Raw genomic sequence first — 13,853 nt, 5'->3', positions numbered from 1 at the left:
AAAGGGGGATTAAAGTTTCCATACCTCATAATGGTGACAGTTCAAGCAAAGTGTTTATGTGTGGAACTGTATATTATAAAAATGTACAAGTACACATTATTGTTTGTTAGTTTATCTATCATCAACTTGATACAAAGAGAAATAACGAAGTATTTGTCGGCGTCTTTGATTTCTTGGCTTATTGTCTCGAACCACAATACCAAATTTTCCTTCACCACATGAATATAATCTATCTCCAAATATTTTAGATAAGTATTTCTTAGATTTTCTCGATTAATATGTGAAGCATATTTTTTTGTTCACATATCTCTCTTGATAAAACAGATCATTATCGATTGTGACTTAAAAAATATTTTAAAACGGATTGCTCCAATTGGTTTGTTTTTATCGTAAATCAAATTTATGAGACGAAAACTATAGTACTAATTTTGACTTTTCAGACATGTACAGCTACTGAGAATAAACTTTTGGTCTAGCTAAATCAATATGATGAAATCACAAGGTTGGTTAAACTATTATTGTGAACGGTCAACCAAATTGTCTTTATAAACCACTAGTGAACCGAAATTGCCTCTTTTTTTGTCTTTTAGAAAATCCATATTATAAAGTACAGTGATACTATTCCCCCTTGCATTTACTATTAGGCACACATATATTACACAATAGAAAATCCAATATCTCCTTACCAAAAAATAAGAAAATCCAATATCTCACTCTTGTGAGGAGCCATCAAAAGAAGAAAGAGAGAAGAAGAAAAAGAATGGATATGATGAAAACATCAAAGATGAAGTTCACAAAAGAGATGATAGAGTCTATCAAAGACAAGCTCCCACGGCTTAGTTTCCTCCTCCTCTTCCTCCGACAATGTTACGGTGGTTGTGGCGACCGGACCCATCTACTCCCTTGCCCCATTGCCACTGCCTCCACCCGCTTTTGGAACCTCTCCGACCGTCCCGTGGAGCTCCAGATTCGGGTCGGTTCCATCCTAAAACGGGTCCACACTCTCAAACCCGGCCGTTCCAAGAGGCTAGGACACAGTAGCATCTATAGAGCTTACGTGGATGACCAGGAAGAACGTAGATGGTTGTACTACGACGAAACGTGTCTACCGTACGTATGGGTGCACGAGACCGGTACGGACTTGTCGAAGATGGTGAAGCAACAGTACGTGAGTCTTGAGGATCTGAGGGATTACTCAGAGATTAGGGTTTATAAGGATTTACAGAGAGGTTGTGTCTCAGTTGAGAAAAGAGACAGAGCTTCTGCTTTGTGTTGATGATTCTCTTTCTTTCTCATGCTCCCAATCTCTTAATTTACTCCTTGTGAAATTTATCGTTATTGGTTAGTTCATCTAAATTATTTTAAGTTCTATATACATATAAATATGTTTTTTATTATGTGATACATGATGCATGTATCAATATGATTGTAATCCATTCTCGAATATTGACTCTTATATGGGTTTATTGGGTTAGACAATGTCATCATTAGTTGATCTCTTACCAAAAGGGGTAACTAGATTTACTTGTCAGGATTACAAACTAATCACAAAATTTTGTCATTGTCGTCGGTTGAAGTTTGTGGTAGTTGAGGACTATATCTGTATGTAGTGGAAACCCAATATAATGATAGGTAATTCAATCAGAAGATGGCATTATTAAGTTTTTTAACACAAGGTTAATAGTATTACATTACTTATAGTATAAAGTGTCCTTGTGATATTTGCTTAGAATGTAGTATTAAAATTCTTACACGAACGATGACCCGCGAATGGTTCATAATAGAAAAATTAGAGGTTTCTTTTAATATCATCATTTGCCAAAACAGAGATGAAATCAAACAAAGTTCCTTGTAATGAAATGAAGACTGACTGTACTATATTCACGGAGTATTTTTGTTTTCCTCTTATTTGGTCGAGAGATCTTATCTTTTACACGTTTCTCGATGATCAATAATGTGTTTTGTTATTTTATTTTCGGTTGGAGAAAGGCAACAAAACCCAACGAGGTGCTTTGATGGCAGGCAAAATAATGACCTTTCCTCTGTGATCCTCTCCACTTTGATAGTCCATTAATCTAATACATTCAATTGTGTGTCATATAGCTAAGTAATATTCAATATGGTAATACTCAACATATGATGCAATGATAGACTTCTGGTACCCAGCAATAAATTAGTGGAGCGTAGGTTTAGCTTTAGGATACGAAGTTTTAGAAATCGATTTTTCGCATGAGATGTAATGTCACTATAGTTATAGCGTTGACTTTTAAGTAGCAGCAGTCAATTAATTGGCACGGTAAGTGAGAGATTAGGTGGTAAAAGACGAATATTAAAGTCAAAGTTACGAAGAAAAACTGAAACCTAACCACTTATTATTTTATTTGATTAGTAAATAATTAACTGAAAATAATAAACCGAATCCTAAACCAAAACCAAACCGGAAAGATAAAGTTTTATTTACTCGTCGGTTTAAAAAGTAAAAAAAGAAAGGAAGTCAAAAAAGCAAAGTACCGAAGCGTGAACGTGAAGGAGACACATCTTTGTACCAAATCTTCTTTGTTCCTCAGTCCTCTCTCTCTCTCTCTCACTCTGCTTTGCTTCTGTTCTGCTTTCTGTCTTGTCTCTTTCTTTCCCCATTGGATTTGTCATTCTTTACTCACCAATGGGAATCTCCTTTAGCAACAACAACAACAGAAGACGAGACACCAACAACAACCGCCGTCTCCTCCACCACAACCATCCTCCGCCGCCTTACTATTACCTCGATCCTCCTCCTCCTCCTCCACCGTCATTCCCACCGCATTATGACTACAATTACAATCTCTCTCAACCTCTACCGCCACAGCCACAGATCAACTCTTGTTCCTACGGCCATTACCATTACTACCCTCAACCTCCTCAGTATTTCACCACCGCTCAGCCCAATTGGTGGGGTGGTCCGATGACGAGACCGTCGTATTACGGTCCTCCTCAGCCTCAAACTCAAACGCAACCAATCCCACCGCCGTATGTGGAGCAACAGAACGCCAAGAAAGTGAGAAACGACGTCAATGTGCATAGAGGTACGGTGAGACTCGAGGTGGACGATCTCGTCCCTGGTCACCTTCTAGTCTCCTTCGTCTTCGATGCCCTTTTCGACGGCAGGTAACATTCACCATCAGGGCTTTGATCTATCAACATTGCGTGATAATGTGATTCGATTTCTAGGTCTTAGAACCCTAATTGCGACGAAATTGGCAAATTTAGGCCGATTAAACTATTAAAGGAAAGATCTTTACTTATTAGAACCATATGGAATGTAGTAAAGATTCAAGCTTTATGTGATTTTGCATAATATAGGTAATGTGTATATTGAGCCTAATCAGATCAGAAACGTCGAGAGAGATCATATCTTTCTTCAGAATTGGAATAAACTTTATATGATATGTATTGACTGACCAATGTTGAAGATAAGATTCTCATTGTGTTCTCATTTCATTTTCAGTTTCACTATCACCTTCTTTGCTAAAGAGGAACAAAACTGCACATTTGTCCCGCAGTTTCCAGAGGTTTATTCACCAGCAAGATTCCATTTTCAGAAAGGTCCTGGACAGAAGTTTCTGCAGCCTACAGGGACAGGAACCGACCTCAGCTTCTTTGCTCTTGATGATCTGTCAAAACCCTTACAAGAAGATGTGTATCCGCTTGTGATATCAGCTGAGACTGTAATCTCTCCAAATCCAATCTCAGAGCAATCATCAGTTCATAAGCAAGTCACTCAAGCGGTTCTCGAGAAGGGTAACGATGGATTTTACAAAGTGAAAGTCGTAAAGCAGATTCTTTGGATTGAAGGAGTTCGATATGAACTCCGCGAGTTGTATGGCTCGACCACTGAAGGTGCAGCCTCGGGATTAGAGGACAGTGGTTCGGGTAAAGAATGTGTGATCTGTATGACTGAGAATAAGGACACGGCTGTGCTGCCTTGCAGACATTTGGTAAGACTTTCTCAATCTTTTGCTTTTGGTTTCTAAAGTTGGCATTTGCTTTTGGTAGTAAGCATTTGTTTTTATATTTTCTTTGATGAGAAGGTCTTCTTTTCTTCGATCAAATCCAACCTACAATATCTATAGATCACTGTACAATCAGTTTAAAGAGAATAACATTTTAATTCTAATGTTGTATGTCTGTCCATCTTTGCAGTGCATGTGTAGCGACTGCGCGAAAGAATTGAGGCTTCAGTCGAACAACTGTCCGATTTGTCGACAACCCATTGAAGAGCTCTTAGAGATCAAAATGAACAGTAGTGATGAACAACACTAGTTTTTTTTTTTTTTTTTAAAAAGGTTCTTCCTTTACTTAAAAACACCATTTCTTATATAGTAATATGATTCTTTCTTCTTCTTTTTCTGAAATCCTCCATATCTAAATCTGTAATTTCAAACATTGTTGTGTAACTTCATACCGCATATAGATTTGTTTTGGTACAAAAGTTTGTAGTTGGAAGATATCAGCATCAGTATATGTAGTACTATTGTGCTAAAAAGAAGAGCTTTCATATTCTTTAGCAGATTTTTATCCTCTTTGATAAGTTCCTAACACTCTCAACTAATCTACTTAATGTCTGTAATTGAATGTTTTTGTTGGTTAGCTTAGACAAAAGGATCCAATGTTGTGGTCCAAATCTCATAGTACCCCCCCCAAATAATTAATTTCTTCACAATGTCTAGAAATTAACATTTTGCAGAGTTTGTATAGCAACATTCTTTACCATGCAGTAGAGTCAAAGATCATTAGAGAAAATGGTGAGTTTTGGTATCTGCAGAGATAGTAAAAGAATAGAAAGAGGTGAAGTTGAAGAAGAATCATTTCTGCTTTTTTGCAATTTAAACATCAATTGAAGGAAAAGCTGCAGGAGGAAAAAGAATGTTTCCCACTGAGGTTGAGCTTTAAAAGAAACAAAAAAAGGTCCTTTTTATAAAATCAAAAAAATAGTCTTAGTTATTCTTTTGACAGAATGCTCAAACTTTTAAATTAAAAAAAGTCTTTATTTGATCTGTTATTGTTTGGTCGCAAGCTTAAACTGAACTACATAATAATTATTGGTGGATTTCGTAATTTTTTTCTTCTTTCTGATGCTGAACAAAAAAAAAGAAAAAAAAAAATCAATTAATTATGTGTATTTTTTTTTTAATTATGTGTATTTTAGCTTAGTAGGCTGAAATTTCAATTTTGTAAAAAAAAAAATCGTTTAAAAATTGACTAAAATGAAATGATATCAACGGTGACGTCGATGAGAAATATTACCTTTTAAAGGCCAAAACGTACAATAATGCACTTTCCGAAAACACGAAGAAGATAAAAAAGAATCCAAAGGCAAAGATGGTAACACGACAAAGGAATTAATAATGTCATTTTGCGAAGAGGAAGAAGAAAGATGTCATGTGCAGAGAGACACTCATGTGACCAACAACAGCTATCGAGTTAGGCAAAACCCTCAACGACAAAAGTCTGTCTATTATTCATCTCAACATGCCCAAATTATTTTTTAACCCACCCATCAACTGCTTTTTCAATTAGATAGGTTTTTTAAAAAATTATTTTTATTTGGAACGTTCTAAATGTGTAAATTTATGCATCATCTTACGATTCCATTCCATTCTTTACTAATAATTGTACAACTATCATATCTGATATGTGTTAGAAATCCAAGTCTTGAATTTTCTATGATTTTCATAAGATTTAGTTAAGAATGTGATAATTATATATATTGTCAAAAAAAAAAAAAAGTGATAATTAAATATAGTTTAGGCACTAGGCAGGCTTTGATTTAATAAGCAAATGAAAGTGTCCTTCAGCTTCACCAACAAAACCATTATACTGTATTCTTTTTGTTTTCCAAAGAAAACCATTTAACAATGTTTACAAGACAATTAATTTGAGTATACAGTAGCTCACTTTATAAATGCTCATCCATATTTTTTTCAAAAAATAGCGAGTCTCATCAAGAAGTGTTAACGCGAAACACAACGCGATGAGACGATTTAGTCAATGTGTAAAAGAATAATGTATTATTGTAAAGAAATCGTAAAAACAAATGTACTTAGTATTAAAATACAATTGGGAATTAAACAAGTACTTCTAATAATAAATTAGGGAAACTTGCAGAGATCTGGCCGAAAACGTGATTATGAGGGTCACAGTCGCACTATAAATTAGTAGTATGAAATACGAACGAGAACGAGGCATTTTGCCATTCATCATTAAAAACTTTAAATACCGAACAGCCCCCACTCTTATCTTTTTTTTTTATTATATTTTTATACCTTTTTCCTATTTTTATACTCTCTATATGATATCACCAAATTTTGTTTTTGCAACAGTGACTTTTCTATCCCTCACTCTATTCAAGCATCCATATATTTATCTTATACTTCTTCCGTTTTAAAATATATGATGGTTTAAGTAAAATACGCATATTAAAAAATGACTACTTTCAAAAAGTATAAAATATTATAATACTCTAAAAGTTGCATAAAAAATTGAATACTTAATATTAATAATACTAGTATACTACTAATCATTAATAAAAGTGGATTATCATGGGTAATTCTCACTTAATTAATTGTATCTCTATATCTTTCTTTTTGTTCGGTATAAATCTACTTTCGATAGTTTTGACTTTTTACAGTATTTTAATCCCAGTCGATTTTGAAGTCATCTTATAAGTTGAACATACTAAAAATTTGCAAAATTATACTACCACATGCCTCATTGGCATAGATTTTAACATTGGAGAATTCTCGAAAAAAGTATTTTTTTTTTTTTTTCCAATATTACATAAAATATTGGGAAAGTCTAGGCAAAAAAAAAAAACATAATATTGGTCACTCCTTTCTTCTAAATAAATTGAAGCAGCGACTTTACTTCTCTCTATCTATCTCTGACTCTGAAAAAGATGAAGTGGAGAAGTTAATGTTCACCAACTTAATACAACAAAGTCTGAATCTTTCTTCCTTCTTCTTCTTTGCCTTCTTTCAAGTGCGTCTCTCGTTCTCCACTCTGTTTCTTTCTTGTTTTTGAAGAAACAAAGGTATCTATCTATCTTCCTCAGTTACATATATACATATGAAGTGTTGTCCTTGTACTTGAATGTGTTAGAAGATAACAATTTCTTGGTTCTCTAATGTTGTCCAGTTTGAAGTTGCCAATAGCAGAGGAGCTGTCTCAGATCTGGTACTAAAGTGAGAGAGATTTGAGTATCTTGTTGAGAAAAAAAAAAATGAGTAAAGAAGAGTTCATGAAGATCCAGGTTTAGTCACCATTACTCTCTCATACTCCTTCTCGCAGTGTGTGTGTCTTCTGTTGACTTTTTAATCTGAGAAAGATTTATATTATGTATGTTGCAGACTTGTGTTCTTAAAGTGAACATACACTGTGATGGCTGTAAGCACAAAGTCAAGAAAATCTTGCAGAAAATCGAAGGTAAATAGAGAAGAACTCAAAATCTCTTTTCTTGACTTTCTTGTTTTTGTTTCTTATATTAGTCTCAGAATCAAGATTTTTTAGTATGTTGACTAATTAAAAGTAGTATTGTTTTGTCTGAAACCAAATCAGGTGTTTTCACGACCAAGATTGACTCAGAGCAAGGGAAAGTGACTGTCTCAGGGAGCGTAGATCCTTCTGTTCTCATCAAGAAGCTTGCCAAATCTGGTAAACATGCTGAACTCTGGGGAGCTCCAAAAGGTAACAACAATCCCAATCAGTCCCAACTGCCGGATCAGTTTAAGGGGATGCAGATTGACAATAAGAAAGGCGGTGGCGGTGGCGGCGGAAACAATAATAACAACAAGAAAGGTCCGAAGGCCGGCGGAGGAGGAGGAGGAGGCGGCGGTGGAGGTAACAGTAATGCGCCTAAGATGAGTCAGCAACTGAATCCACAACAGATGCAGCAGCTTCAACAGCTTCAGAAGCTGAAAGGGTTTCAAGATCTGAAGCTTCCTCCTCAGTTAAAAGGCTCTGTTCCTATGAACAAGAACCAAAACCAGAAAGGAGTCAAGTTTGATGTTCCTGAGGATGATGATGATGACGATGATTTTAGTGACGAGTTTGATGATGAGTTTACTGATGATGATGAGGACGACGAGTTCGATGATGAGTTTGATGATCTCCCTCCTCTGTCTAATAAGATGAAGCCTAATGCTCAGCAGATGATGCCTAATGCTCAGCAGATGATGATGAACGCTCAGAAGAACGCTAATCTTGGCGGTGGTCCCGCTAAAAACGGCGGTAAGGGCGCTCCCGGCGGCGGAGGTGGTGGTAAGGGTGGTCCCGGTGGCGGCGGTGGAAATCAAAACCAAGGCGGAGGAAAGAACGGTGGTAAAAACGGCGGTGGTGGTGGACATCCACAAGACGGTAAAAACGGTGGCGGCGGTGGTCCAAACGGCGGAAAGAAAGGTAACGGCGGAGGTGGACCCATGGCTGGGGGACCTCCGGGCGGTTTCCGTCCCATGGGAGGAGGAGGAGCACCACCGAACATGAGCATGTCTATGGGAGGACCAATGGGTATGGGTGGTTCGATGGGAAATATACCGGCGGTTCAGGGATTACCAGCGACCGGTCCAGGCGGTGTACCAGCCGGTTATTTCCAAGGGGTCGGGTCAGATCCGATGCAACAGCAACAACAACAACAACAGCAATATTTAGCAGCTGTTATGAACCAGCAACGAGCTATGGGGAACGAACGGTTCCAACCAATGATGTACGCACGTCCACCACCGGCAGTTAACTATATGCCGCCAAACCCGCACCAATATCCGAATCCACATCCGTACCCGTACCCGTATCCATATCCACCACCTTACGGGAATGATCAATACTCTCACGCCTTTAGCGACGAGAACACATCAAGCTGCGATATTATGTGAGATATATTATGGTAAACAAATCTAAAATAAAAACAACAATAGTTGTGTATTGAATCCTAAGTTGGGATTTTTTTTTCTTCGATGGATCGAATGCTAAGTTGTTTTAGGGTTTTTTTCACTTTGTGATGATAGCTTTGGTAATTTAATAGAATAATATAAAACTTCAAGATTAGTAGTTTTTCTCACTCCATGTGACTTTGTTATTTGCTAATGTTCGTGAATATACGCGTATACGGAGTTGCCAGAACAAATTCAATAGATACCAAATCAAATTGATTATGAATGAATATATTGACACTTTTGGGTTTGATCTTATTAGTATATTTTTTTTCAAAGAGGATACGGAATCTTTTAAATGGAAGTGGAGTTGTGTGTCCTATGGACCATTATATTAAGATAAATTTTCTCCACTATATTTGGATCTTGCTTTTATTTCTTGTTGTTAGTTCTGAATTCTCTCTATTCTGTCGTCGAGTTATGGAAAAGTATTATAAGCAAAAGTCAGCATGATTGGTTTGCATTTAAATTCAAAAGTTAAAAAGGAAGAAAAAAGAATAGTATTTGATATAACGACTCATGACTATAATTTTGTAAAATAATAACCAAAATTTTGGGTCGTGGTCATAGATAATATAGTCTTCCTAGTACGTAAAAAAATTGGTCATCAATCTCCATCACCAATTCACGTCCGATGTAACTGTTGCTAGCTAGTACTATCTATTAGTTATCGAATCACTATTTGCAACCAAATCAATTATTATCATGACTTTAATCGACAAAAACTAAAAATCAAACGTAATTACTATTGCAAAATGCAAATGCCCATATGAATATGATGACTTTTTTTTTTTTTTTTTTAAAAAAAGAGATGTATGTATATCATAGTATTGATTATTGATCGTGCATGATGTATTGATGATGATGGGGCCGAGTAGAACAGTTGAAGGAATTAAATGAAGGCTATGCGCGGCAGAGCTAAAGTGTAGCGTCACCAGAATTGTTCAGTGCTGCTGCATATATATATATGTCTCATCTTCTATGCTTTTTTTGCTTTTTACATAACACACAAACTTTACTAATTAACTCAGAATTTAGATTCGCCTAGCTAGATTCTGCTTACTACGTTACAATTTCCTTTTTCGCTTCAATACTTTTTCATGTATAGTGTAAATATTTGTTTTCTAGCTGTTACTTATTTGAAATACGTACAATATACACGAGTTGGAAAAAAAAATGATATACATAATACCAAAATACACGTATGTGGAGACAAATGTGAGGAAAACACATGCATTAACAATTTAATATGACATCGATAGTATATTTTTCTTGTGGTGTAATTAAGCTAGGAAAATAAAATTAAATGGAGTATTCTGTTATTAGTATTTCTGAAGTTAGAAAACAATTCATTTTTTTTTCTTTACAAGTTACAAGGTTGTCGCCTAACAAATGAAATTTCTGTAAATGGTTTTTTTCTTTCTACGAAGTAGTAACAGTGTTCAGGGTATCCTATACACAGTATATTTCTGTATTTTGCATTTATTTAGATCTCCGCAACTTAATTAGTTGAGCTTAGAAGAAAAAGAGTTGAAAAGTGAAGACAAATAAAAAAGTGAAATGCGACAAAGTGTGCGAGCAGCTCGAGATCCGACATTTGTTCATCTCTTGTTTGGTTGCAGCTCCAAGTCTATCTATCTATCTTCAACCTTAGTTTTTACTTTACTTACTTGTTCCCAATCAAAAACTCTTTACAGCAATTTGACAAAATAACCCATCTTTTCACTTTTTTCTCTTTTGGGACCAATAGTTTTCTATTGTACCTTTTTAAAAACAATCCTTTTCCGAAAGAGATCGCCACAGCCAATTCTCTCTAGTCTTGAGTTAAATTGTTCTGCCGATAATTTGATTGAAATGTTATGTTAAAATTTTTATTAATAGTATATACTACAACATGTTAAAATGCACTATCATTAGTTTTTGGTGAAACTCCCATTTTCCAGTTATCCAAAAAATATGTTGCCAACTCAGCATTGTGAGTGTTCATGTTAAACTCTGAATCTCAGCCGTCGATTCAAGAGCTCAGTCATCTAGGACTTTCGTAGGACCCATCAGTTACAAAACCTTTGAATCACACAGCTGTCCACTAAACACATAAACTCAACAATAGTACTTTCTCCGTTTCAAAATATAAGATGTTTTGGAGAAGTTTGTTGTTTCATAATATAGGATGCTTTCAAATTTCAATGCAACTTTTAGATTAATTTAATATTTTATATTATGCAGTATTGTTTCTGATTGGTTGAACTTGTTAAAAGTAAAGACTTCTTAATTTGCGTGCTTTGCTTAAAACATCATATATTTTGAAACGGAGAGAGTATTATACTATTGTTTCTACTAATTGACGTTTAAAAAATAACTGTATGTACTAATTATTGCTATTCTTAGGTTTAAACTTTTTAGAAGTTGTATGCGATATTCTAGTACACTGTATAGAAGTATTCCATTAATAAATGTCTGAATGTTGTTTGTTGGGTGAGGGGCTGAGGGTGAACTAGAGTCTAACATGCTACACCATCTGTATATATTACAAAAACGTATATAATACCTAATTCTCTATTACAAATGATTTTAGAATTACAGTCAATATGGTACGTGCAACTGTGCAAGCATAATTTTGACGTGCTATCAATACAGACAGTGCTATTCTTTTGATTCGTTTTAAAAGAATAACGAATATATACAGTGTGTACCCTTTATTACAATGGCCTTGCAATTAGTACAGTCACTGCACTTGGTATGCATGCTACTTATGATGGATGTATAGATTCCGTTTTGTTGTTGTGTATACATATATCCCTTCACGTTGAATATGCGTTTAAGAAAATTCATACTATATCACTATTTATTAATTTTATTTAAGGAATAAATATGAAACATTTTGGGAGAAAATGTTTGTCTTTTTTTCCATCAAAAACAGTTATTAATTCAAGATTAAAAATTCTGATGATGATCGAAGAAAAAATAAATTGGTTCTTGTGAAGGTATAACGACAGAAGCAAGCAAATAGCGCTTTAACTATCGATCAAGAAACTGATAGTCCTACTCGATAACAAAATCAATAATTGAACCACAAGCATTCTCACATGTTAATTGATCTCCTATATATATCTACTTAATCCTGATTAATTAATTATTTCCTGAGGAAACTAATGAATTAAAACACACACACTTTAATCTTTACAGTTAATGTACCTTTTTAAGGGTATACTACTATTTATTTGATTATTGATTTATCATGCAAATTGCAATTGACGTTGACTCTAAATTCCAAGAAGAAAAATGTGTAACCAACCCATGGAGTTCTCTTTCTACAGGGACACACGCTCCCTACAAATTTCGTAAATACAATGTATAGAAAGACTAAATGGAGTGGGTGCTACTATTATAGCAGTCTAGTGGTTTGGATAATCTCCGTTTTCAAAAGTTCCCACACTTTGATTTGGTATTATTATCTTTCTCTCATCATGGCCCATTGACCATATGTACATTTCCACAATTTAATTCGGTTATAATTATATGGTGCCATATATGTGACAAGTAAAAATGTGGAAACCAATGATACAAAACATCAACCTCGCTACTTCAACCCATATATCCAACAAGTTTTACTCATTACTAGCTCACTTATTTACATGCTCTCAGTCTCATATTAATTGTTGTTCAAGGCAAAATTTAAAATATTCGTCTCGGTTTTAAGCATAGGATTAAACAAAAGGTTGACAGACGAGAGGAAGAATCAAATCAAAAGGACACGAATGCCGTCACGAGCATATATTAAAATGGGATTAAATTAAATAATAAAGAAGATTTGGAAAGGAACTGTGAGATTAATAATGAATGGCAGTGAGAATTTTTTTTTTTTTTGGTTGGGTCAATGTGGATATTATTATATTGGATTGATGTAAGCATACTGATAATATATTGAATTTGACAACTCAGAGTGTGCCACATTTCGTGATTCTATCATGTGAATTTGACAATCCACTATTTTTTTTCTTTTTAAATATATAATGCAGTTGTCGATATAAATTTGTTCATGCGTCAATTATTAAATTATTATGTGTTGCACATAAAGCAATAATCAGACGTAAAATTGTTTATTTTTAAGTAAAATAATATTTGTTTACCTCACAATAAATAGATATTTTGTTAATTCTACAGGAAAAACATTAATACTAAATTTTTGACGCAGAAATTTTATTATTTAGTAATAATTAAATAAAGAAGTTTGTTATAATAAAATTGTTTGATAAATGATACTGTAAACAAGTAAATGTGGTAATGAAAAGTTTTAGTGTAAGCAGTAAGATGTCCGTATCTATAAGAAAAAATAGGTAAAAGATATCCTTAAAAACAATATTTACATTGAAAGAGAATATATGAAAATGTCACAATCAGCAGACATGCATGGTTCTGGTATCACCACGTGACGAATTGGGTAACCTTTAACCATCACCAAGAAGCAGGTAAGCCTTCACCTCACCAAATTCCCCTTTCCCATCTTTGGGGCTTGGGCTTTGGTCATTTATTATATACTGTATATTTATATAATTTTATTCTATTACATAATTTTACAAAAGATAAAAAAAAAAAATCTCTAAAACAATTTACGTCCGGTGTGTAGGTATATGCTTACCAAACTTACCAAATATTTGTATATTACATAGTCTAAACTCATAATGATGTCTAAACCATGGAGTAAAGTCCATAATGATGTATAAAACATCCATATTAATTAATGTATGAGTCCATAGTTAACTTGTACTCCAAAAACTTAAAATGATTTTAGAATGAGAAATTCCAGACTTTTTTTATCGGAGATTTCCAGCTCTATAAGTCGGATCTGCGAAAGCTATAGAGAGACCATAGACCGTAACTCCGAAAGATGAC

The 13,853-nt window shown here is 34.6% G+C and overlaps 3 protein-coding genes across 3 annotated transcripts; all 3 read left to right on the top strand.

The window, feature by feature from the left end:
• Positions 605 to 1,454, top strand: LOC104744779. Its single transcript, XM_010465879.2, has one exon. It carries the CDS (start codon positions 761 to 763, stop codon positions 1,274 to 1,276), a length of 516 nt encoding a protein of 171 aa, XP_010464181.1. The 5' UTR covers positions 605 to 760; the 3' UTR covers positions 1,277 to 1,454.
• Positions 2,536 to 4,520, top strand: LOC104744778 (probable E3 ubiquitin-protein ligase LUL4). Its single transcript, XM_010465878.2, has 3 exons — positions 2,536 to 3,144; positions 3,485 to 3,974; positions 4,180 to 4,520. The coding sequence occupies exons 1-3, from the start codon at positions 2,663 to 2,665 to the stop codon at positions 4,297 to 4,299; spliced, it is 1,092 nt and encodes a 363-aa protein (XP_010464180.1). The 5' UTR covers positions 2,536 to 2,662; the 3' UTR covers positions 4,300 to 4,520.
• Positions 6,835 to 9,088, top strand: LOC104744777 (RNA-binding protein cabeza). Its single transcript, XM_010465877.2, has 4 exons — positions 6,835 to 7,069; positions 7,174 to 7,288; positions 7,386 to 7,461; positions 7,594 to 9,088. Exons 2-4 carry the CDS (start codon positions 7,259 to 7,261, stop codon positions 8,901 to 8,903), a joined length of 1,416 nt encoding a protein of 471 aa, XP_010464179.1. The 5' UTR covers positions 6,835 to 7,069; positions 7,174 to 7,258; the 3' UTR covers positions 8,904 to 9,088.

This window comes from Camelina sativa, chromosome 15 (genome assembly GCF_000633955.1).
Source record: "Camelina sativa cultivar DH55 chromosome 15, Cs, whole genome shotgun sequence".
Taxonomy (NCBI): domain Eukaryota; kingdom Viridiplantae; phylum Streptophyta; class Magnoliopsida; order Brassicales; family Brassicaceae; genus Camelina; species Camelina sativa.
Note: the sequence above shows the minus strand (reverse complement) of the source record. Positions and strands in the feature narration are given on the sequence as shown.

What these genes read in the sequence shown, in the direction of transcription:
- LOC104744779 (XM_010465879.2), top strand. Translation starts at nt 761, where the DNA reads ATGGATATGATGAAAACATCAAAGATGAAGTTCACAAAAGAGATGATA.
- LOC104744778 (XM_010465878.2), top strand. Translation starts at nt 2,663, where the DNA reads ATGGGAATCTCCTTTAGCAACAACAACAACAGAAGACGAGACACCAAC. An exon ending in GATGCCCTTTTCGACGGCAG is followed by an intron (nt 3,145 to 3,484) that starts GTAACATTCACC and finishes TTTCATTTTCAG; the next exon opens with TTTCACTATCACCTTCTTTG. An exon ending in TGCTGCCTTGCAGACATTTG is followed by an intron (nt 3,975 to 4,179) that starts GTAAGACTTTCT and finishes CCATCTTTGCAG; the next exon opens with TGCATGTGTAGCGACTGCGC.
- LOC104744777 (XM_010465877.2), top strand. Translation starts at nt 7,259, where the DNA reads ATGAGTAAAGAAGAGTTCATGAAGATCCAG. An exon ending in AAGAGTTCATGAAGATCCAG is followed by an intron (nt 7,289 to 7,385) that starts GTTTAGTCACCA and finishes TGTATGTTGCAG; the next exon opens with ACTTGTGTTCTTAAAGTGAA. An exon ending in AATCTTGCAGAAAATCGAAG is followed by an intron (nt 7,462 to 7,593) that starts GTAAATAGAGAA and finishes AAACCAAATCAG; the next exon opens with GTGTTTTCACGACCAAGATT.